This window comes from Triticum urartu, chromosome 1A, assembly GCF_056163025.1.
Source record: "Triticum urartu cultivar PI428250 chromosome 1A, HENAU_Tu73, whole genome shotgun sequence".
Taxonomy (NCBI): Eukaryota; Viridiplantae; Streptophyta; class Magnoliopsida; order Poales; family Poaceae; genus Triticum; species Triticum urartu.
In genome coordinates, this window is record NC_141873.1 from 429,602,808 (window position 1) to 429,627,914 (window position 25,107).

General features: G+C 46.7%; 2 protein-coding genes across 2 annotated transcripts; both read right to left on the reverse strand.

Moving 5' to 3' along the window:
- Nucleotides 1–12,879: 12,879 nt before the first annotated feature.
- On the reverse strand, nucleotides 12,880–15,334 carry ABCG23 (ABC-2 type transporter family protein). The gene has a single exon (XM_048674699.2). It carries the CDS (start codon nucleotides 15,046–15,048, stop codon nucleotides 13,084–13,086), a length of 1,965 nt encoding a protein of 654 aa, XP_048530656.1. The 5' UTR covers nucleotides 15,049–15,334; the 3' UTR covers nucleotides 12,880–13,083.
- Nucleotides 15,335–15,955: 621 nt separating this feature from the next.
- Nucleotides 15,956–24,897, reverse strand: LOC125516006 (PH, RCC1 and FYVE domains-containing protein 1-like). Its single transcript, XM_048681492.2, has 9 exons — nucleotides 24,374–24,897; nucleotides 23,159–23,245; nucleotides 22,971–23,060; nucleotides 22,428–22,508; nucleotides 22,099–22,293; nucleotides 19,559–21,670; nucleotides 19,015–19,161; nucleotides 18,222–18,604; nucleotides 15,956–16,435 (listed from the first exon to the last, which is right to left on the reverse strand). Exons 1-9 carry the CDS (start codon nucleotides 24,440–24,442, stop codon nucleotides 16,306–16,308), a joined length of 3,294 nt encoding a protein of 1,097 aa, XP_048537449.1. The 5' UTR covers nucleotides 24,443–24,897; the 3' UTR covers nucleotides 15,956–16,305.
- Nucleotides 24,898–25,107: the final 210 nt, after the last annotated feature.

Consider the following 25,107-nt stretch of genomic DNA (forward strand, 5'->3'; position numbering starts at 1 on the left):
TTTGTCACCTCCATATACGAGAAACATATCCGTAGTCCTTTTCAGGTACTTCAGGATGTTCTTGACCGCTGTCCAGTGATCCACTCCTGCATTACTTTGGTACCTCCCTGCTAGACTTATAGCAAGGCACACATCAGGTCTGGTACACAGCATTGCATACATGATAGCGCCTATGGCTGAAGCATAGGGAACATCTTAGATTTTTTCTCTCTATCTTCTGCAGTGGTCGGGCATTGAGTCTGACTCAACTTCACACCTTGTAACACAGCAAGAACCCTTTCTTTGCCAAGGCAATTGCACCAGTATTGTCACAAAAGATTTTCATTGGACCCGATGCACTAGGTATGACACCTAGATCGGATATGAACTCCTTCATCCAGACTCCTTCATTTGCTGCTTCCGAAGCAGCTATGTACTCCGCTTCACATGTAGATCCCGGCACGACGCTTTGTTTAGAACTGCACCAACTGATAGCTCCACCGTTCAATATAAACACGTATCCGGTTTGTGATTTAGAATCGTCCGGATCAGTGTCAAAGCTTGCATCAACGTAACCATTTATGATGAGATCTTTGTCACCTCCATATATGAGAAACATATCCTTAGTCCTTTTCACGTACTTTAGGATGTTCTTGACCGCTGTCCAGTGATCCATTCCAGGATTACTTTGGTACCTCCCTGCTAGACTTATAGCAAGGCACACATCAGGTCTGGTACACAGCATTGTATACATGATAGAGCCTATGGCTGAAGCATAGGGAACATCTTTCATTTTCTCTCTATCTTCTGCGGTGGTCGTACATTGAGTCTTACTCAACTTCACACCTTGTAACATAGGCAAGAACCCTTTCTTTGCCTGATCCATTCTGAACTTCTTCAAAACTTTGTCAAGGTATGTGCTTTGTGAAAGTCCATTTAAGCGTCTTGATCTATCTCTATAGATCTTAATGCCCAATATGTAAGCAGCTTCACCGAGGTCTTTCATTGAAAAACTCTTATTCAAAGATCCCTTTATGCTATCCAGAAATTCTATATCATTTCCAATCAATAATATGTCATCCACATATAATATCAGAAATGCTACAGATCTCCCACTCACTTTCTTGTAAATACAGGCTTCTCCAAAAGTCTGTACAAAACCAAATGCTTTGATCACACTATCAAAGCGTTTATTCCAACTCCGAGAGGCTTGCACCAGTCCATAAATGGATCGCTGGAGCTTGCACACTTTGTTAGCTCCCTTTGGATCGATAAAACCTTCTAGCTGCATCATATACAACTCTTCTTCCAGAAATCCATTCAGGAATGCAGTTTTAACATCCATTTGCCAAATTTCATAATCATAAAATGCGGCAATTGCTAACATGATTCGGACAGACTTAAGCATCGCTACGGGTGAGAAGGTCTCATCGTAGTCAATCCCTTGAACTTGTCGAAAACCTTTTGCAACAAGTCGAGCTTTGTAGACAGTAACATTACCGTCAGCGTCAGTCTTCTTCTTGAAGATCCATTTATTCTCAATTGCTTGCCGATCAACGGGCAAGTCAACCAAAGTCCACACTTTGTTCTCATACATGGATCCCATCTCAGATTTCATGGCTTCTAGCCATTTTGCGGAATCTGGGCTCACCATCGCTTCTTCATAGTTCGTAGGTTCATCATGATCTAGTAGCATGACTTCCAGAACAGGATTACCGTACCACTCTGGTGCGGATCTTATTCTGGTTGATCTATGAGGTTCGGTAGTAACTTGATCTGAAGTTTCATGATCATTATCATTAGCTTCCTCACTAATTGGTGTAGGTGTCACAGAAACCGGTTTCTGTGATGTACTACTTTGCAATAAGGGAGCAGGTACAGTTACTGTTGGGGAACGTAGCAGAATTTTAAAATTTTCTATGCATCACCAAGATCAATCTATGGAGTCATCTAGCAACGAGGGAGAGAGGAGTGCATCTACATACCCTTGTAGATCGCGCGCGGAAGCGTTCAAGAGAACGGGCTTGATGGAGTTGTACTCGACGTGATCCAAATCACCGATGACCAAGTGTCAAACGGATGGCACCTCCGCGTTCAACACACGTATGGTTGGGAAGACGTCTCCTCCAACTTGATCCAGCAAGGGGGAAGGAGAGGTTGATGAAGATCCAGCAGCACGACGGCGTGGTGGTGGAAGCAACGGTGATCTCGGCAGGGCTTCGCCAAGCGCAGGGAGATGGAGGAGTGTCACGGGAGGGAGAGGGAGAGCCCAGGGGCTTGGGTGCGGCTGCCCTCCCTTCCCCCCCCCCACTATATATAGGGTGCCTAGGGGGGCGCCGGCCCTAGGAGATCCAATCTCCTAGGGGGCGGCGGCTAAGGGGGTGCCTTGCCCCCAAGGCAAGGGTGGCGCCCCCCACCCCTAGGGTTTCCAACCCTAGGCGCAGGGGGAGGCCCAAGGGGGGCGCACCAGACCACTAGGGGCTGGTTCCCCTCCCACTTCAGCCCATGGGGCCCTCCGGGATAGGTGGCCCCACCCGGTGGACCCCCGGGACCCTTCCGGTGGTCCCGGTATAATACCGATTACCCCCGAAACTTTCCTATATATAAATCTTCACCTCCGGACCATTCCAGAACTCCTCGTGACGTCTGGGATCTCATCCGGGACTCCGAACAACTTTCGGGTTACCGTATGCTAATATCTCTACAACCCTAGCGTCACCGAACCTTAAGTGTGTAGACCCTACGGGTTCGGGAGACATGCAGACATGACCAAGACGCCTCTCCAGTCAATAACCAACAGCGGGATCTGGATAACCATGTTGGCTCCCACATGCTCCACGATGATCTCATCGGATGAACCACGATGTCAAGGATTCAATCAATCCGTATACAATTCCCTTTGTCAATCGGTACGTTACTTGCCCGAGACTCGATCGTCGGTATCCCAATACCTCGTTCAATCTCGTTACCGGCAAGTCACTTTACTCGTACCGTAATGCATGATCCCATGATCAACCACTTGGTCACATTGAGCTCATTATGATGATGCATTACCGAGTGGGCCCAGAGATACCTCTCCGTCATACGGAGTGACAAATCCCAGTCTTGATTCGTGCCAACCCAACAGACACTTTCGGAGATACCTGTAATGTACCTTTATAGTCACCCAGTTACGTTGTGACGTTTGGCACACCCAAGGCACTCCTACGGTATCCGGGAGTTGCACAATCTCATGGTCTAAGGAAATGATACTTGATATTCGAAAAAGCTACAACAAACGAACTACACGATCTTTAAGCTATGCTTAGGATTGGGTCTTGTCCATCACATCACTCTCCTAATGATGTGATCCCGTTATCAATGACATCCAATGTCCATAGTCAGGAAACCATGACTATCTTTTGATCAACGAGCTAGTCAACTAGAGGCCCACTAGGGACGTGTTGTGGTCTATATATTCACACATGTATTACGATTTCCGGATAACACAATTATAGCATGAATAATAGACAATTATCATGAACAAAGAAATATAATAATAACCATTTTATTATTGCCTGTAGGGCATATTTCCAACAGTTACCTCATCAAGTTCTACTTTCCTCCCACTCACTTCTTTCGAGAGAAACTCCTTCTCTAGAAAGGATCCATTCTTAGCAACGAAAGTCTTGCCTTTGGATCTGTGATAGAAGGTGTACCCAACAGTTTCCTTTGGGTATCCTATGAAGACACATTTCTCCGATTTGGGTTCGAGCTTATCAGGTTGAAGCTTTTTCACATAAGCATCGCAGCCCCAAACTTTCAGAAATGACAACTTTGGTTTCTTGCCAAACCATAGTTCATAAGGCGTCGTCTCAACGGATTTCGATGGTGCCCTATTTAACGTGAATGCAGCCATCTCTAAAGCATAACCCCAAAACGATAGCGGTAAATCTATAAGAGACATCATAGATCGTACCATATCTAGTAAGTATGATTACGACGTTCGGACACACCATTACGTTGTGGTGTTCCGGGTGGCGTGAGTTGCGAAACTATTCCGCATTGTTTCAAATGTAGACCAAACTCGTAACTCAAATATTCTCCTCCACGATCAGATCGTAAAAACTTTATTTTCTTGTTACGATGATTTTCAACTTCACTCTGAAATTCTTTGAACTTTTCAAATGTTTCAGACTTATGTTTCATTAAGTAGATATACCCATATCTGCTTAAATCATCTGTAAAGGTGAGAAAATAACGATATCCGCCACGAGCCTCAATATTCATCGGACCACATACATCTGTATGTATGATTTCCAACAAATCCGTTGCTCTCTCCATAGTACCGGAGAACGGCGTTTTGGTCATCTTGCCCATGAGGCACGGTTCGCAAGTACCAAGTGATTCATAATCAAGTGATTCCAAAAGTCCATCAGTATGGAGTTTCTTCATGCGCTTTACACCGATATGACCTAAACGGCAGTGCCACAAATAAGTTGCACTATCATTATCAACTCTGCATCTTTTGGTTTCAACATTATGAATATGTGTATCACTACTATCGAGATTCAACAAAAATAGACCACTCTTCAAGGGTGCATGACCATAAAAGATATTACTCATATAAATAGAACAACCATTATTCTCTGATTTAAATGAATAACCGTCTCGCGTCAAAAAAAGATCCAGATATAATGTTCATGCTCAACGCTGGCACCAAATAACAATTATTTAGGTCTAAAACTGATCCCGATGGTAGATGTAGAGGTAGCGTGCCGACCGCGATCACATCGACTTTGGAACCATTTCCCACGCGCATCGTCACCTCGTCATTTGCCAGTGTTCGCCTAATCCATAGTCCCTGTTTCGAGTTGCAAATGTTAGCAACAGAACCAGTATCAAATAGCCAGGTGCTACTGCGAGCTCTAGTAAGGTACACATCAATAACATGTATATCACATATACTTTGTTCACCTTGCCATCCTTCTTATCCGCCAAATACTTGGGGCAGTTCCGCTTCCAGTGTCCTGTCTGCTTGCAGTAGAAGCACTCAGTTTCAGGCTTAGGTCCAGATTTGGGTTTCTTCTCCTGAGCAGTAACTTGCTTACTGTTCTTCTTGAAGTTCCCCTTCTTCTTCCCTTTGCCCTTTTTCTTGAAACTGGCGGTCTTGTTAACCATCAATAGTTGATGCTCCTTCTTGATTTCTACCTCCGCAGCCTTTAGCATTGCGAAGAGCTCGGGAATTGCCTTATCCATCCCTTGCATGTTATAGTTCATCACGAAGCTCTTGTAGCTTGGTGACAGTGATTGAAGAACTCTGTCAATGACACTATCAACAGGAAGATTAACTCCCAGTTGAGTCAAGTGATTATGATACCCAGACATTTTGAGTATATGTTCACTGACAGAACTATTCTCCTCCATCTTGCAGCTATAGAGTTTATTGGAGACTTCATATCTCTCAATCCGGGCATTTGCTTGAAATATTAACTTCAACTCCTGGAACATATCATATGCTCCATGACGTTCAAAACATCGTTGAGGTCCCGATTCTAAGCCGTAAAGCATGGCACACTGAACCATCGAGTAGTCATCAGCTTTGCTCTGCCAGACGTTCATAACATCTGGTGTTGCTCCAGCAGCAGGCCTGGCACCTAGCGGTGCCTCCAGGACGTAATTCTTCTGTGCAGCAATGAGGATAATCCTCAAGTTACGGACCCAGTCCGTGTAATTGCTACCATCATCTTTCAACTTTGCTTTCTCAAGGAACGCATTAAAATTCAACGGAACAACAACACGGGCCATCTATCTACAATTAAACATAGACAAGCAAGATACTATCAGGTACTAAGTTCATGATAAATTTAAGTTCAATTAATCATATTACTTAAGAACTCCCACTTAGAAAGACATCCCTCTAATCTACTAAGTGATCACGTGATCCAAATCAACTAAACCATAACCGATCATCACGTGAAATGGAGTAGCTTTCAATGGTGAACATCAATATGTTGATCATATCTACTATATGATTCATGCTCGACCTTTCAGTCTCAGTGTTCCGAGGCCATATCTGCATATGCTAGGCTCGTCAAGTTTAACCTGAGTATTCTGCGTGTGCAAAACTGGCTTGCACCCGTTGTAGATGGACGTAGAGCTTATCACACCCGATCATCATGTGGTGTCTGGGCACGACGAACTTTGGCAACGGTGCATACTCAGGGAGAACACTTTTATCTTGAAATTTAGTGAGAGATCATCTTATAATGCTACCATCAATCAAAGCAAGATAAGATGCATAAAAGATAAACATCACATGCAATCAATATAAGTGATATGATATGGCCATCATCATCTTGTGCTTGTGATCTCCATCTTCGAAGCACCGTCATGATCACCATCGTCACCGGCACGACACCTTGATCATCATCGTAGCATCGTTGTCATCTCGCCAATCTTATGCTTCCACGACTATCGCTACCGCTTAGTGATAAAGTAAAGCATTACAGCGCAATTGCATTGCATACAATAAAGCGACAACCATATGGCTCCTGCCAGTTGCCGATAACTCGGTTACAAAACATGATCATCTCATACAATAAAATTTAGCATCATGTCTTGACCATATCACATCACAACATTCCCTGCAAAAACAAGTTAGACGTCCTCTACTTTGTTGCAAGTTTTACATGGCTGCTACGGGCTTAGCAAGAACCGTTCTTACCTACGCATCAAAACCACAATGATAGTTTGTCAAGTTGGTGCTATTTTAACCTTCGCAAGGACCGGGCGTAGCCACACTTGGTTCAACTAAAGATGGAGAAACTGACACCCACCAGCCACCTATGTGCAAAGCACGTCGGTAGAACCAGTCTCGCGTAAGCGTACGCGTAATGTCGGTCCGGGCCGCTTCATCCAACAATACCACCGAACCAAAGTATGACATGCTGGTAAGCAGTATGACTTATATCGCCCACAACTCACTTGTGTTCTACTCGTGCACAACATCAACGCATAAAACCTAGGCTCGGATGCCACTGTTGGGGAACGTAGTAATTTCAAAAAAATTCCTACACACACGCAAGATCATGGTGATGCATAGCAACGAGAGGGGAGAGTGTTGTCTACGTACCCTCGTAGACCAGCAACGGAAGCATTGACACAATGTAGAGGAAGTAGTCGTACGTCTTCCCGATCCGACCGATCCAAGTACCGAATGTACGGCACCTCCGAGTTCTGCACACATTCAGCTCGATGACGTCCCGCGAACTCCGATCCAGCAGAGCTTCACGGGAGAGTTCCGTCAGCATGACGGTGTGGTGATGGTGATGATGTTGCTACCGACGCAGGGCTTCGCCTAAGCACCGCTATGATATGACCGAGGTGGAATATGGTGGAGGGGGCACCGCACACGGCTGGGAGAGATCAACTGATCAACTTGTGTGTCTAGAGGTGCCCCCTGCCCCTGTATATAAAGGAGCAAGGGGGGAGGCCGGCCGGCCCTCTATGGGCGCGCCAGGAGGAGGAGTCCTCCTCCTAGTAGGAGTAGGACTCCCCTTTCCTACTCCTACTAGGAGGAGGAAAGGAAGGAGGAGAAGGAGAAGGAAGGAGGAGAAGGAGAAGGAAGGAGAAGGAGGAAAGGGGGGCCGGCCCCCTAGTCCAATTCGGTTTGGGCTAGGGGGGCCGCGCGCCCTGCCTCCTCTCTTCCACCACTTGGCCCATGAGGCCCATTACTTCTTCCTCGTATTCCCGTAACTCCCCGGTACCCCCGAAAATACCCGAATCACTCGGAACCTTTCCGATATCCGAATATAGTCGTCCAATATATCGATATTTACGTCTCGACCATTTCGAGACTCCTCGTCATGTCCCCGATCTCATCCGGGACTCCGAACTACCTTCGTTACATCAAATCACATAAACTCATAATATAACTGTCATCGTAACCTTAAGCGTGCGGACCCTACGGGTTCGAGAACTATGTAGACATGACCGAGACACGTCTCCGGTCAATAACCAATACCGGAACCTGGATGCTCATATTGGCTCCTACATATTCTACGAGGATCTTTATCGGTCAGACTGCATAACAACATACGTTGTTCCCTTTGTCATCGGTATGTTACTTGCCCGAGATTCGATCGTCGGTATCTCAATACCTAGTTCAATCTCGTTAACGGCAAGTCTCTTTACTCGTTCCGTAATACATCATCCCGCAACTAACTCATTAGTTGCAATGCTTGCAAGGCTTATAGTGATGTGCATTACCGAGTGGGCCCAGAGATACCTCTCCGACAATCGGAGTGACAAATCCTAATCTCGAAATACGCCAACCCAACAAGTACCTTCGGAGACACCTCTAGAGCACCTTTATAATCACCCAGTTACGTTATGACGTTTGGTAGCACACAAAGTGTTCCTCGGTAAACGGGAGTTGCATAATCTCATAGTCATAGGAACATGTATAAGTCATGAAGAAAGCAATAGCAATAAACTAAACGATCAAGTGCTATGCTAACGGAATGGGTCAAGTCAATCACATCATTCTCCTAATGATGTGATCCCGTTAATCAAATGACAACTCTTTGTCTATGGCTAGGAAACATAACCATCTTTGATCAACGAGCTAGTCAAGTAGAGGCATACTAGTGACACTCTGTTTGTGTATGTATTCACACATGTATCATGTTTCCGGTTAATACAATTCTAGCATGAATAATAAAAATTTATCATGATATAAGGAAATAAATAATAACTTTATTATTGCCTCTAGGGCATATTTTCTTCATGAATATGGTTAGTTCATAATCTTTGCTGAAAATTTGAATGTTGGCTTTACATATTTACAACAACAAGAGCAAACAGAGTTTGTAAAAGTTTTTCTTTATCACTTTCAGTTTATCAACGGAATTGCATGAGGACAAGCAAAGGTTTAAGCTTGGGGGAGTTGATACGTCTCCATCGTATCTACTTTTCCAAACACTTTTGCCCTTGTTTTGGATTGTAACTTGCATGATTTGAATGGAACTAACCCGGACTGACGTTGTTTTCAGCAGAATTGCCATGGTGTTATTTTTGTGCAGAAACACAAGTTCTCGGAATGACCTGAAACTTCACGGAGATTATTTTTGGAAATAATAAAAAATATTTGCAAAAGAATCAAGGCCAGGGGGCCCACACCCTGTCCACGAGGGTGGGAGGCGCGCCTGCCCCCTAGGGCGCGCCCCCTGCCTCGTGGGCCCCCTGGAGCTCCACCGACCTGAACTCCAACTCTATATATTCACGTTCGGGGAGAAAAAAAATCAGAGAGAAGGATTCATCGCGTTTTATGATACGGAGCCGTCGCCAAGCCCTAATCTCTCTCGAGAGGGCTGATCTGGAGTCCGTTCGGGGCTCCGGAGAGGGGAATCTGTCGCCATCGTCATCATCAACCATCCTCCATCACCAATTTCATGATGCTCACCGCCGTGCGTGAGTAATTCCATCGTAGGCTTGCTGGACGGTGATGGGTTGGATGAGATTTATCATGTAATCGAGTTAGATTTGTTAGGGTTTGATCCCTAGTATCCACTATGTTCTGAGACTGATGTTGCTATGACTTTGCTATGCTTAATGCTTGTCACTAGGGCCCGAGTGCCATGATTTCAGATCTGGACCTATTATGTTTTCATGAATATATGTGAGTTCTTGATCCTATCTTGCAAGTCAATAGTCACCTACTATGTGTTATGATCCGGCAACTCCGAAGTGACAATAATTGGGACCACTCCCGGTGATGACCGTAGTTTGAGGAGTTCATGTATTCACTATGTGTTAATGCTTTGGTCCGGTACTCTATTAAAAGGAGGCCTTAATATCCCTTAGTTTCTGTTAGGACCCCGCTGCCACGGGAGGGTAGGACAAAAGATGCCATGCAAGTTCTTTTCCATAAGCACGTATGACTATATTCGGAATACATGCCTACATTACATTGATGAATTGGAGCTAGTTCTGTGTCACCCTATGTTATGATTGTTACATGATGAACCGCATCCGGCATAATTCTCCATCACTGATCCAATGCCTACGAGCTTTTCACATATTGTTTTCCGCTTATTTACTTTTCTATTGCTACTCTTACCACCACTACAAAACCCGAAAATATTACTTTTGCTACTGTTACCGTTAGTACCATGTTACTTTGCTACTAAATACTTTGCTGCAGATACTAAGTTATCCAGTTGTGGTTGAATTGACAACTCAGCTGCTAATACTTGAGAATATTCTTTGGCTTCCCTTGTGTCGAATCAATAAATTTGGGTTGAATACTCTACCCTTGAAAACTGTTGCGATCCCCTATATTTGTGGGTTATCAGTCCTCCCCCTGTTCTGTAACTAAAACATCAAGGTGATAACATGAATAACCGAGAATCTCAACTTTTATTGCGTTGTTCCAAAATAAGCCAATTCCACCACTCCTTCTCTGACTATCGACAACATAGGAATTATCATAGCCTATCGAGCTAGCCATAGCTTCTACCCTCCGACCATCTATATGTGTCTCAACGATACAAAGTAGGGTAGGGGTAAACTTCCTCGCGAATTTCGCGAAGGTCTTGAACTGCCGCAGGTTTACCCGCGCCACGGCAGTTCCAGCATAGCGCATTCATTGGGCTTGGTGGCGCTCCTCGATGGAGCCCGCCAAAGAAGTGACGATGTCGCCATGACCGACACCTTTCTCCAAATCCTCATCTGCTGCATCTATGTTTTTCTTGGCTCTCTCTGGGTCTTGCTTGCTACTCGAGCTCTGGGGTATAGACAGCGAAGAGGTTAGAGCTAACATCAACCCAGGACCAGACCTGTTTGCTTTGTTGTTCACCGAGTGCTTCATGTGTTGTGCCCTCTTTCTGTTGTTTTCAACATCGTCCATGACCGCATCAGTTTGAGAGCTCAAATTGTCTTTCCCATCATTACCATCATCCTGATCCGATCGGGGTTTGCTCCATGGCCACCACGGCCTCCCGCCGTCCTCCTCTTCTTCCACGGCCCCCTCCCGAACTTTGTCCTGTCCTCATCACCCACGAGGCCCTAAGATCCTTAAAGATCAACGCGGACGGAGGCTGTATACCATTACCATGCTCCTGGAATTGATGACCCAACATGCCACAGACTGCACACTAGTCCGGAAGTTTTTCATACCTAATCCTGTATATCTGGCGCTTCCCCTCTCTTATCATAGAAACTGCATTCTTCGGAGGCTTATCAACATTAATCCGGACCCAAACTCAATGGAAGTTGCCGACAAAGTCTTGCGATTGGGTTTCGGCGTAGATGACTTCGCCAACCTTTGCTGCTAAAGAAGGGATCAGATGAGCATACAGTGGAGGTACATCATGAATCTGTACCCAAATTTCTATAGTGTCAAGTTGCACTGTGGACGGCTTTGTCAATCCATCATACGGCTTGAGGATGACAGCATCTCCTCGAAAGTGCCAGGGGTCGTCCCTCGTTACTCTTTCCCAATCCCCCAAGCAGGAGAATTGCACAGTATAGAGATTATCCTCCAGGGGCTTGAACTGAACACCTTGGGCAAGATCCCACGCGGCTCTCATGTTTTTGAAGAACCAAAGCTGGTTGTATGTCTTGGGCGAGTGAACCCTAGCCAACGCTACCCACGTGGGAGACAGGGAAATCAGGTTCCCAATGGCACGGCGAAGGCGGAGACGGTCGCGGCCGTGCGTGGGTTGGGCGCCAAATGCTTTGGCGGCGCTGGAAGGAAACGCGGCCCACTGTGTTGTGAAGGAGCATCGAAAGGGGCCTATGTGCTTTTGCTGGACTAGACATACTGCCACCACAGACCAGATTTGGGCCCAATAATACATGGAAGCTTGTCTATTTGAAAGATAAATATACAAAAGTAAATTGAGTAAGACTTAAAATTTCGTTCCTCATGACCCGGTATTCCTAATACAAGAGCGTTTTCTACACTAGTGTAGTAGTGTCAAGCACACGTTTATATTATGGGACAAAGGGAGTAGTTTTCGAACTTCTCGTCTCAAAAGCAATAGAATTTCATATAGGTTTTGCTTCCAATGTTTTTCGGAAAGTAAGGTCTGGTGGCTTGCATTTCCGGAGCTGAAAAGAAAATCTAAAGCTATAGGTTTGCAACTACAAATGTTATATTGTTTGGTTTGTAGTTTCTTTTAGGGTGCTTTTTTGTAAATCAAACTGGTCCACGTCAATGAAAAAAGACGAAAAAGTTGTTCCTTCTGAGCCGTCAATCAAAAGCAGATCTGACTGTCACGAAGGCGACGCACGCAGAAATCTTAGCTCGACATGGCAATGGGTACCCGCTACCCGCAATCTTGACGGGTAAAACCCCTATTAGGGTAAGGGTTTGGAAAAGTTAAATACCCATGGATCTGTAAATGAAAAAAATGCACCCAGCAGGTAAGCCGGGCATGGGTACAGAAAGGGAATACCCATACCTGTGTACCCACCTACCCGTATATTACCACATCTAACATGTAGGTCCCCTAAAACCCTAGCCTAACAGCCACAACCCACACATAAAATACTCTCCCCTCACCCATCCATTGCGTCGTCACACTCATAGAACACAAACCCCATCTCCCCAACTCGTCTGGGCTGAAATGCTAAATATGCATGTTGAAATGTTGTGTTTTACATATTAAAATGCTGAAATTTATACATGGTAAAATGTGAATTGAAAGGTGAACGAGATTGGTAATTTTACCCACGGTTATTACGCGTGGCTGGCTATGGGTATGGAAACAACACAAAACCCGAGGTGCAGGCACAGGTATGGATTTAAGAGAAAAATATTGGGACGGATACGAGTTTGGGGGAGCATTACCCGCACGCCAACCGTACGGGTGCCATGTCGATTATCAGCCCAATGAATAGAAGCGCCCGTAGTTCAGGTAGACAGGTTGAAATTTTCTTTTCATGAACCCAAATCAAGCATTTTACACACATGAGTGCAAACTTGCATTGCACTTCTTACTCAACACATCTAAACAAAGAGCAAACTACAGCACAAAAGCAAACAAATAACGCGGCTTGTATATATGATCCAAACCAATGAAGCTGACAAACAAAAACAAGGGAAAGAAGGAAGGATCAGAGAGTGGTCTTGGACGCCCTCCTCACCAGCACAGCCCAGCACATGATCCTGTACACGAGGAAGAAGCCCAGCATGACACCCACATTGACCCACCTCATGCCCTCGTCGACCCCTCTCCCCCTCAGCACGTCGCCTCCGGTGCTCAAGCAAACGCCGTCACCGGTCATGGCGTCCCCTCCCACCCACGCCACGCACTTGTCCCTGGCGCCGCCCCCGTACTCGTTGATGAGCAGCAGGTCCAGCGGGTACCTGTACATGGACACGTAGTACATGAAGGCCCAGTACCTCGGGATGCTCTCCTTGGGTATGAAGTAGCCGGAGAAGAGGAAGAAGACGCCCAGGAAGATGCAGATGAGCGAGTTGCCGAGGATGAAGTCCGGGGACACGGCGCTGAGGAAGAGCACCAGGGAGCTGGCCATGAGCACGATGAGCCACACGGCGAGCACGAAGAACCCGAAGGCGGCCAGGGAGGCGCGGAGGCCCACCAGCCAGTACACGGGCGCCGAGAAGAGGACCGCCACGGCGAGCAGGCACGGCGCGAACACCAGCGCGTTGGCCACCACGTAGGAGGACAGGCGGTAGGCGCGGCGGGAGGCCTCGCGCATCAGCACGCGCCGCTCGTGGAGGAGGATGGGCAGCGCCTCCACGGTGGAGGAGAGGAGGAAGCTGAGGCTGAAGGCGAAGAGGCCCAGCCGGAGCGCCAGCCCGTCCGGGTCGGCGCGCACGCGGAAGAAGACGCTGCCGAGGCCCAGGCCGCCGACCACCGCCTGCGCCGCCCGCGCCGCGAAGAGCTGCTGCGTGCGGTACATGGTGCGCCAGCAGCGCACTGTCAGCGCCGCCACCTCCACGGCGCGGCTGCGGTACCCGTGCTCGGGCACCTGAAGGCTGCCGTTGGCGACGCCGGGGCTTTCCCTTTCCTCCTCGTACTGGTCGCTGTCCCTGAGCTCGGCGAACTTGGCGCGGTCCGCCTGGAGCTGCTCGGTGACCTCCATGGCCAGCTCCAGCGGGTTGAGCTGCGCGGGGATCTTGTGGCCCAGCCTCGCCAGCGCGTCCTCGAGCGACCTCAGCGAGCCGCAGTGCGCGACGGCGCCGCGGGAGAGCAGCAGCAGCGAGGAGATGTAGCCGAGCATGCGGTAGCTGGGCTGGTGGATGCTGAGCACCACCACCTGCCGCCGCGCGCGCGCCACCTCGTGCAGCAGCGCCAGCACGTCCACGGCCGACCGGCTGTCCAGCCCCGACGTGGGCTCGTCCAGCAGCAGCACCGGCGGGTCGTGCACCATGTCCACCGCGATGGACACCCGCTTGCGCTCGCCCCCGGACACCCCGCGGGACGGCGACATGGCCTCGCCGCCGCCGCCGCCGACGTAGCTGTCGGCCACCTCCGACAGCCTTAGCTCCTGCATGAGCGCCTCCACCCGCTCGTGCCGCTCCCGCGCGGTCACGGAGGAGCCGAGCCTGAAGCGCGCGGCGAAGAGGATGGTCTCGCGGACGGTGAGCAGCGGCAGGAGGTTGTCGTCCTGCGTCACGAAGCCGCACGTCCGGCGCAGCTGCGCGCGGGAGGTGACGGCGTGGCCGTTGATGCACACGGTGGGCGCCTTGGCGATCTCCGAGCCGGTGCCGCGGCCGGACAGGATGCGGAGGAGCGTCGACTTGCCGGCGCCGCTGGGGCCCACGACGGCCAGGATGTTTGAGCTGGACGCGATGAAGGAGACGGAGTTGAGGAGCCCCTCGGCGGCGGGGGGCGGGGCCGCGGAGAAGGAGGGCAAGAACCTCGGGAGGAGGGTGGCGTTGGCGCGGCGCGGCGCTGGGCAGGAGAGGTTGGTGACGGCGAGGGTGTACTCCGGAGGGGAGGGCGGGTAGAAGGAGAAGGACGGCGACGCGGAGTCCTGCGGCGACGACGAGGACGCCGACGTGGAGAGGAGGAGCGCCGGGTCCAGCTCCGACGACAGGTCCTGATCCATGGCTGCGGGCGAGGCGAGCCGCGAGTGCGCGTGAGAGGGGTCGATGTGTGGATTGCGGAAGCAGTAGATGAGCGGGAAACAGCTTGAGAAACTACAAATAGCCTCGACAATCAGCAGCTCTCTTAAGGAAGCGGTACTACTAGAAATCGGTTTTCTTGAACGTGTTGTGCACTTTTGCACGCACGCCACGATTCGCCATGGGTTGAGATTGTTCGTAGCTAGCTGATGCGCTTCTAGAACAGAGGCAATGGTGCTAGCTATTTCAGACCGATTGCAACTATAAATGTTAATTCTTGGTGGTACAAGGGGTTAAGATCTTCTAGTAGGTGATCGCCGGTCAAGGTGGACGCTAGGAATGGAAGGCAGAAGTGAGCAAAGAGTGACGGAAATGGTGTCTGTATGGGTGAGGGGGCGTTGCGACTTGTGAGCTACTGTGACCTAACTGAATGTTGGTGTCATTTGTGTTGTGTGCTGTGTCTTGGCGGTTGGACCTAACCGCGCGCGCTTAACCAAATCTAAATCGGCTCTTGTTTCTTGACGTGTGGTCGGGGCACATACTAGGAGACTTCTCTTCTTACTTGGACTCCTGGCTACACCCAGATTATGTTGTCGACGACAAGACACTCCGCAAAATCGCATAGCATCAGCGTATGCCAGCCATCGTCGGTAAAATGCAAGAGATGGGAAACATCGATCACCGCCAAACAAACCGTTCTCCATACCATGCCAGCTGAGGTGGACGAAACAAATGCACTCCTTTCCTCTCCACCGAGTTTTTTTCCCGAAGAATTTGGATAACTGGAAAGCACACCAGACATATGTGCAGTTTACAACAAAACTGGATGAAACAAAAAGCAGGCAGGCATGATGGTAGAAATTCAAAAATGACAAAAGGCACTCAGCACAATGAAAATAAAGCTTAACTCTTGCATGGCTAATTCGCATCTCAATCTACAATTAGCATCCGAAATGTTCTGCACCCGTTATCTCTGGCTCAGCTGTTGGACCTATATATTCGTGGATCAATGGAAAATTAGGAAGAACAAACTCTAAATTGGTGTGCTTGCTTATGCATTTACAGGGCAGATTAGCCGGCTGCCACGAACCATTTACATCACTTCTCCTTGAGCAATCTATTTTCCACACAAGAAAAAGGAGGAAGAGGGTGTAAAAGAAAATGCAAGCCCACATTTTCCAAACAGCAGCCCTCTTTCTTTCAGGCCCTAATTAACCTCGCAACCAAACACATGCTCTATGTCAGTGAGGTACATCACTATCAATACTGGCGAGAGATTTGTCCACCACACGAACGTTATACAGCTCGTATACCCTTGCCCGGTTCTCTTGCCACCATTGCTCTGCTTGCGTCTCGCTGAAACGCTTCCGGCTGCACACAGAAATAGAAACGAGTGAAAAGCTGCAAAGATCAAACTCCAGAAACTACAATAAGCTTTTAAATAGCACAAAATCTCAACAGAACATTAGTTTCTACCCTAATTCTTAGAAGTGCAGCTGTACTTTTTGGCTATACATATAGAGCCCACACCAAAGTTGATTCCCTTTTTTACCAAAAATAGCAAAAGATGATTGGCACATGCAAGGAAAAAGCACCTGCAGTCCTGCCCATGCTGCACCACATGCATTACTATTTTGGTAGATCAATTCCACTTTTCGAAATTTGAAAATGCTACTATAACTTTTGGACCAATCATTGGAATTACGATCATTTTCACCATTGGGCCTTCGATCTCATATTGATATGTTTCGATGAGCTTTTCTCCAGAAGCAACTTTGCTGCTATTAGAAACAACTTCCAGTGCTACGGGAAGCTACTCTGTGTTGTTGCCTTGCATGACGCCAGTTAGAACAATGTTTGCCCTGAGATGGCTACCATGGCTACCAGGTAGCCTAGTGTTTTTCTCTAAGTTGTCTACCATGACTAGTGAATAACCTAACATTATGCTAAGTTGCCTACAGTAATTTTTAGTACGGTATAAGCAACTTAGATAGAGGGCAAGGCAACTTAGCAACATCGCCAACTTTTAACAGTGCTATATGCAACTAATTAGCAATGGTAGGCAATTCAGCATTACCGGAAAACCATGGTATGCAACTTTCACAGTGATGGAACATCACCGGAAGACAACTTCATAAACTGTGAACTGCTTGGTTTCCTAGATAGGCAACTCAGAAACCATGGTAGACAGCTTCTACAATACTGCATGCAGCTAATTAGTAGCGACAGGCAACTTTCACAAAACAGGAAGTTGCTTCTTATAGCACTAAAGCACTAAAGTTGCTTCCTATAGTAGCACTAAAATTGTTTCTAGGAAAAGTCTGTCAAAAGGTACCAATATGGGATCTAGTTTCGGAGAGCAACTCGCAAGGAAACTATGGGTGAAAACGGATCTTAATTCCACGCTTGGTTCAAATGTTACAGCTTTTTAAAATAACTGTATTGAAATTAATTGGACAGGTTTTATACATGGGGTGTGTGTGTGTGTTTGTGTGTGGAAAAATATCCACTGGAGGACCAGACATGTTTTCCTTTTTTGTCAGGCGGGGGCCGGTACTTTCATTTTAAGTGGTGTTTGCTCGCGCTGTTTGCTCACGGCTACTAATGAGCCAACGGCTGCCACCTAGACACGTCCTAGTTTCTAAGCGGTAGAGTCGACTTCACGAAATCATTGCAATTTTTCTTCGATCCTTCATGTCCAGCAGACAAAAAATGTGTACGAAAATCAGTCCTATAAAAATACAAATACAAATTCTCATATCTAGAATTAGTTACTCCCTCTGTTCACTTTTGTAAGTCGTTTAGGACAGCTGAAATTGAACTGTTTTAGGTGCTGTCTTAAATGTCTAAAACGTCTTACAAAAGTGAACGGAGGGAGTATATAATTAATCTGTGAATAACTTCATAATTAAACAGGTTGTCATATAGCTACGCCTACACAGAACAACAATTTGTTCCAAATAACTAAAGAATCTTATACGATAGACCAGAAAAAAGGTCAGTTGCTATACTACCTCACATCAAATTAACAAAGTGCTGAACATTGTCTGACAGTCTACACTAATCAAATGTATAAATAATGTGCCCATAAACATCCAATAGACAAGTCCTTCAGCTGATTTATAGTTGCATTTTGAATGGGAATGAAGGAATTTACCTGAACCGTACCCTCCTAAGATCTCTAGCCCCTCCAGGTAGGGCAGTAAGGGTGATGTAGACCCCTGGTTCATCTTGCTCTACCCATTCAGACTCAGGCTTAGAGTCTGAATCGGGCTGTTTGGTTCCATTCTTGCCAACTTCCAGGTGAGTCTTATTTCTAACTGAACTTGGTCCATTAGAAACAATCAACCCATTAGACCCGTTCAAATATGGCTCTCCTGAATTTCTTGGGCTACCTAAATTCTCAGTTGCCATTGATATGTCATTAACAGGCACTCCAGAAAGTGGTGGCAGTCTACTGTGCTTAACTGCCCCTGCCCCTGCCCCTGCCCCTGCTCCTGCTCCTGCTCCTTCAGGTAGCTTCTCTGCCATACCCTTCAACTATGGTAGAAAAAATAATTGTTCGCATGTTAGACTGTATCATCATTCAAGTTTTAAAATAATCATGTCCTGTTGTTGTTTGTTAATAGAAAACATCCCCAAACCACTTATTTTGTCTGCGCCCTTTGCAACTCCACTAAAGTAGTATGGTTGCCTTATTTAGTTCCATAGTACATGAACATCATTTAGATAAGTCACAGGCTCAAAACCCAGAAGAGTTATGAGGTGCTTGGATCCGTCAAAGGAAGCAAACTGCCTTTGACCAATCTACAGATTTCTTGGTTTTTAGCCATTCAATTTCATCAGATTTGGTGGAAAAATGTACTTATATTGTTATTTTTTGGTTGTTTGTACAGTAGGTTCTGGCTGTAATATAAGAAAACAACATCCTCACAGATAAGGAATCTTACTTGTGCAGTGAGCGACTTGATTACTTCTTTTGCAGCTTTGCACTTCGCAGTTTCCTCCCCTGCAATGGAAATAGCTTCCTTTAACTGTTTAGTTGTTCTCTCCAATTCAACTTCCAGTAGATGGGACTTCCGGGTAAGATTTTCCACCTGAAACATTGAACTTGATTAGAACCTCCAGAAGTAAACAAACTCTCACAAGTTACTGTCATATATAATGGTCTATCAGTCTACAAAGAAAACTACTGTGATAATAATGGCAGTTCCATGAATATCTTTCTACCTTGCTCCTGTGACTGGACACTGAGCCAGTCATAAAAGAAAGAGAGCAGAAGGAAAAACAGTAGCGTGTACAAACTTCTTTACTGTCATGTGAGTTTATGCCAGATATTTTGAGTTTCCATTTAGGAGTTGATGGTTTCGTATGACTGCTTCATCGAGTTACAGTTGGAGAATGATAACCAATAATGCATAGAATCATACTACTTACTTATATGGACAAAAGTTAGAAATACCGATTGAATAGAGAGAACATCAAGATCTGTACCTGCGATCTCAAATGTATAACCTCTTGGCTTACACTATCCTTTATTGGCTTTGCACCATCTACAACAACTCTAGGAGATGTTAGACCACCCAAGGTAGGTGTTGGAGTTGTAGATCGAGGAGGGCTTGTTCTTCTTGAGACAGGTGACGTTGCCCTAGAAGCAATTCTTGATCCAGGAACCGACGCTGAGAAAAATTTCTTTGATGAGCCAAAAGATTTAGAAATGTTGAGCCCGCTCCAGTGAGAGCTGCCATTTGGAATAGGGGAAACACGGCTGCTATTAAATTCAAACTTCTTATTTTTCTTTGAATATCTGCTATCCATGTTCTTGAAGGATTCCATTGATGACAATCTAGACAATTGGACATTTGATCTTGTCTCCAAATCATCATTGATAGAATCATTGAACCCTTGTAAGATAGCTCCGCGCTTTGCTGAAGAATACCTATCTGTCTCAGGTCCCTTATTAAGTTTACCGTAGCAGCTATCACAGACACGGTAAGGCTTGTTTGGGTTTGGTGCTAATGAAGCCTTCAGAGATTTCTTACTGCTGCAGGAATGACAAAATACAAGAGCACAGTTGTAGCAATTATGCCGTTTTCTCCTCAAGTTAAACGGCAAGCGACATCCAGAACACATGGACTGATCAACTCCAGACACCCACTTGTGAATGCATATTGCTGCAGTGAAGTTAATTCCACAAACAACACTCCTGACTTGCTTATCTTTCAGAGCTTCAACTAGTGTAGGAGAATTCCTATCATCAGTATCACCATGTCCTAACCGGCCATTAGCACCTTTACCCCATGTATACACCTCTGTCCTGGAAGTCAAAACAGCAACATGATAAGCGCCACATGAAATCTCCTCCACAAAGTTTTTATGTAGCTTTCCTTCAACACGCGCAGGAACCATGCCATCTGCTTGTGGATTTCCAAGCTGACCATAGACAGAACTTCCCATTGTGTACACATGCCCTGAGGTTGTTAGTGCCACCGTGAAACAATGACCACAAGCTACTTGGCAAAAGTTAGGCTCAACCAAAGAAGCCACGCATGTTGGGACAAGTCTTGTTTCTTTGTCACCATGTCCCAAACGACCTTTATCACCATCACCCCATGTAAATATCTTGCCAGAAGAACAATTGCTGGAACTTGAATTCCCAACCATAACTTCAACAACGGCGGCTGTGTGCCACACACCACAAGCTGCCCGAACAGTCCGTAGCCCTTTCAGGGATTCCACCTCCCTTGGTACCGAAATACTCTGACGATCTCCATGACCTAGAACTCCAAAAGAGCCATCTCCAAATGTGAATAGCTGACCTGCAGATGTTACTACAGCCGTGTGCCAAGGGCCACATGAAATAGACGAAACATGTATGCCTTCTAATGGTCCATTGAGCCTTTTGGGCATCCAATGACTGACTTCATTCCCATGACCTGAAAGTCCAAAATTAAAGGTGCCATTTCCCCATGTGTACAAATCTCCAGAGAGCGTGACTGCGCAAGTATGGTACTCACCACATGCTACTAGCTCAATGTTCATATGAGCAAGAGCATCGATAAGTTTTGGCTGGGGCACGTCACAGTCCACACCATGACCAAGACGCCCACCTGACTCCTCACCCCAAGAGTAGACCTCTCCCTGCTTAGTGACAAGTGTAGCATGCCTTCCTCCACATGAAATGTTCTGCACATCAAGCCTTCCAGCAAACTCCAATGGCTTCGGTACAAGACAATCCATCTTTGCACCCGAGGAACTTCCAACCCTTGAATTGCCACCACCAAGAATTCCCTCTCCAGTTCCCTCTCCCCAAATGAAAACATCACCTAGAGCATCACCATCATCATGACCAGAACCATGACTTGATGAACTGACAGCACTTGATAAACTAACTCGGAAAGCATCCATTGAGATGCCCCTCGAGTTCCCATTTGTGTTATCTGAGTGCCCAGAAGACACAGAGTGAACTGATCCAACATTAGAATCCGATGGGAAGAAGGGTCTAGGTGGGGCTGCATATGATACAATGTCAGAGAAGGCCTTGTCCAAGCCAACCTTTGGTGGACTCCCATATGGACTCCGGAGTCGATAATTTTCGCTGCCATCCTGTTGCAGTTCAATTGTTAAAGATTGTTTTCTATAATAATTGATGTAGACAGCAGAAATAAAATGGGAATAGCATGATCTGCCATGCTTGAACACGGATATTATTTCATATATTTTGACTTCATGAAGGAAAAAATACTTTTATTTATTTTTATTTTGCTGCCACAAACCAGTATGTGATATAGAATGTACAGACCATAAAATACAACATGGGTATCATGGTTGCCAACTCAAGTTTGGTGGCCGTTCAAATCTCAAGCCAGAGGTTTCTCAGAAAAAGAGTCTTAAGCCAGTAGCATCAAACACAAAAATGGAAAAGATCAAAGTACATGAAGGAGGAAGAGTTTGGGTTGATCAGTGCAGCCTGACCGGCACACAACAAGAGAGTGTTGAGAAGATGGATGAGCTGGGTGGATGGCGGAAAATACCTTGTGGACACTATCATTGCTACTGAAAGGAGAACTCAAGGGAGAGCTCCTTCTCGTGTAAGTTCTTGGACTAGTTGTACCAGAGGAAAGCATATCACTTCTTGATTCTGTTCTCCATTTTCTTTGGTGACTACGTGATATCAGTGTTTTTAGCCCAGCAAACCACACTTCAGCTTCATCTTTATCTTTGCATATCTGTTTTTCATGACAAAACCAAATTACCAAATTGATTAGCTGGTGATATAGACTAACCAATGAATTTAGCATGCAACAAAGTTGGCAAACAAGCGAACATGTTACATCACACATGAATGACTGGAATGACTTACAATGTCCAATGATCTATCATGGGATATGAGAGAAAATGACTGGCATTCCTTCTCAGGTCGTGGATACCTCTGAAAAATCGCCTGTATCACAAAAAAAGTACTATATCAGGACAGCTTTGCAGCAATTCCGAATAGTAGAACCTCCTCGCTAAATATCTGAGTGCAGAAGATGATCTCGTAAGTGGACTTTGAGAAGTTTATTCAACTTAATTTTTGCAGGAAAGAATGATGTTATCTCTTCTTGCCATAAAGTTTTATCAATGTTGGATCATAAATGCTTTGTATCTATAGGAACTTCTTGTGAATTAGTGGAATCGAGCACAGTGAAAATAAATTAGCAGCAAGCTCTCTCTAAAACGAAGAAGAATCACATCATGGTAAAAGCTGAAGAAAGCCCCATGGAATATTCAGGAGCTAGCACCAGGAGTAAACGAGCAAAATGAAATATAGTTGCTTCAGCCAATATTATGAATCGTAACAGTAGAGCATGATATCCATCAAATCTGTCTCCCAAATTTGGGTTTTGTTGAAATAGCAACTCACAGTTCGCTGTCCAGGAATTATTCTAGACACATGACTCAATCTTAGTTGCTTCTCCTCTTTCCCTGAGAACCAAATCAATATAGATTCATCCTGGAGAAGCAAAAAGAGTGTCAAAGATATTCATAAATGAGATGGGGCAAACATAAAGGATTTGAAAATTCTGTGATGGAGCAAATTAATAAGCTCACATTGGAAAGCCTGAAGGGACAAAATTTTGGCTTCCCTCTACGTCCATACTTCAGCAGGTATGCTCCTTTCTTGAGAGCAGTGATGGCCTGCGGTAACAATGGGAACAAGGTTGTATCAAGCATCAGTAACTAGCGTCTAAAAATACTATCCTGCCAAATAGTGGTAATTTTATAGTATGTAAAGGAGAAGCCTTAAAACACCATTGAACAATCAAACGCGTTCAAATGTGCCCATTGACGTTTTCAATTTTAACTGGCATTTCAAGCGGTGCCATATAACGTAGAAACGGAAAAGGAACAACAAATTATGGGACTGCAATATAAATCAATAAAGATTGAGAGAGGATCAAACTAGTATTCAAACTTCTCGATACACAATAGAACAGATAAACAATGAACATGGAAGGATGTGCCAAGATGTCATTTTATCAATATATGCCACATGAACCAACAATTCCCACAAGAGATATGTGCTTTCAGTTGGTGAAAAAGCACAAAATGCCATAGGGGAAATTTGGCTTCACTCGACTATGCATGAGCGTGTGCGTGTTTGGTATATCGTAGGGTCAGAACAGCTGCATTTCGTATCCGTATTCTTCACTATGTCAGGCATATGGTCGGAGAATAAAGCAATCTCGATAAAGGGGCAAGGAATTTTACTAACCCCATCACGGGGCAATTATCTGTCAGAAATAAGCACATGCAGTACTGATCCAACTCATCGTTGCCCAACCTCTGAAAGGAAACTCACGTAACAGAGCTCAATACTTTGAGCACAACATAAATGAAGACACAAAAAAAAGTGAGGTGCAATTCTAAGTTCTAACATATTCCCTGTTGGATCAAAAGAGCTGCATATGAGCCAATTCGATGAGAAGCGTAGCAACTAGTAGCAAACAACCTAACAACCAGCTGCCAAAAAAGTGGTCACTGGCAAATCAATATCCCTTGGGACATCTGCAACCCAAGACGCCAAAAGTTACAGCTCTTAACTGTAGCACAGCTGAATCTCCATACTTAGTTCCCCGAATTACGGGCCGTTCAATCTCCGGGGACAGCTGCGGCCACCGGCGATGCAGAATTGAGCACCACAGACGCGAGCACACAAACACACGGACAACACAAATGCATCTACATCCAACTATCCGGGTCTCCCGACCGCGCGAGAAGCGGGAATTCCGCAGCGATTCGAGCGGGGGGGTCGGGGCCGCTCACCTGCTCGATGTCGCGCTCCACGGGCCCGGCCCTGCCGCCGCCGAGATCCGACGAGGCGTCCGACATCATCGGCGTCAGCCCACGGCCCTCCTCATCGCGCCCCGCCCCCCGGAGACCCGACGCCCACGGCCTGCCTACAGCGGCCCGCGCCAATGGGACCTCGGCTGGTGCACGCCCGAAGAAGCCGGAGCCGGCGGCCGCCCGGCGGCGAGGGTAGGCGGGATCCAGGCGCGGGGAGCGCGGGGAGGGGTTTGGGAGGGGAGGAGGCGGCTGGCGAGCTGGGGAGAGAGATCGAGCGGAAGTGGGGGAGGGCGAGGAATGGAGAGGGGGGGGAGGAAGGAGGGCGGAGGGGTGGTGTGGGAGGAGGAGGGCGGAGGCGTTGGTTTTTTTTGTTTTCCTTCTTCACTTTTCTCGCGGAGGCCTTTTTCCCCGGAGCTGCTGGTGCTAGGTTTGTTACGCGTGCGGCTCTGCCCCCTGCGCTCTGCGCTGTGATTGCTCGCTCGCTAGCTGGGGCTGGGCTGTTGTGCGGCGCTGCACTGCCTGCCTTTTAGGTTGAGGCCGCGGCGGCCGTCTGCACTGTGCTGGCTAGGCTACGGTGGTGGTGGTGGTACCGTGGTACGCGGGTACGGGCGGGGGGAGGTGGCGATGGGGCAGTGGTGGCACGGTGATTGGACGCCGTGGGGTTGAAATCCGTTGGCTGTGGGACGCACGAGGACACTGACACACTGCGAGGG

Bases quoted from the DNA above. Each gene is read 5' to 3' on its own strand.
- LOC125516006 (XM_048681492.2), bottom strand. From the start codon at position 24,442: ATGATGTCGGACGCCTCGTCGGATCTCGGCGGCGGCAGGGCCGGGCCC. The intron at 22,509-22,970 runs GTGAGTTGCTAT...TTTGTGATACAG, and splicing joins TAATTCCTGGACAGCGAACT to GCGATTTTTCAGAGGTATCC. The intron at 22,294-22,427 runs GTAAGTCATTCC...CATGAAAAACAG, and splicing joins ATGATAGATCATTGGACATT to ATATGCAAAGATAAAGATGA.
- ABCG23 (XM_048674699.2), bottom strand. From the start codon at position 15,048: ATGGATCAGGACCTGTCGTCGGAGCTGGACCCGGCGCTCCTCCTCTCC.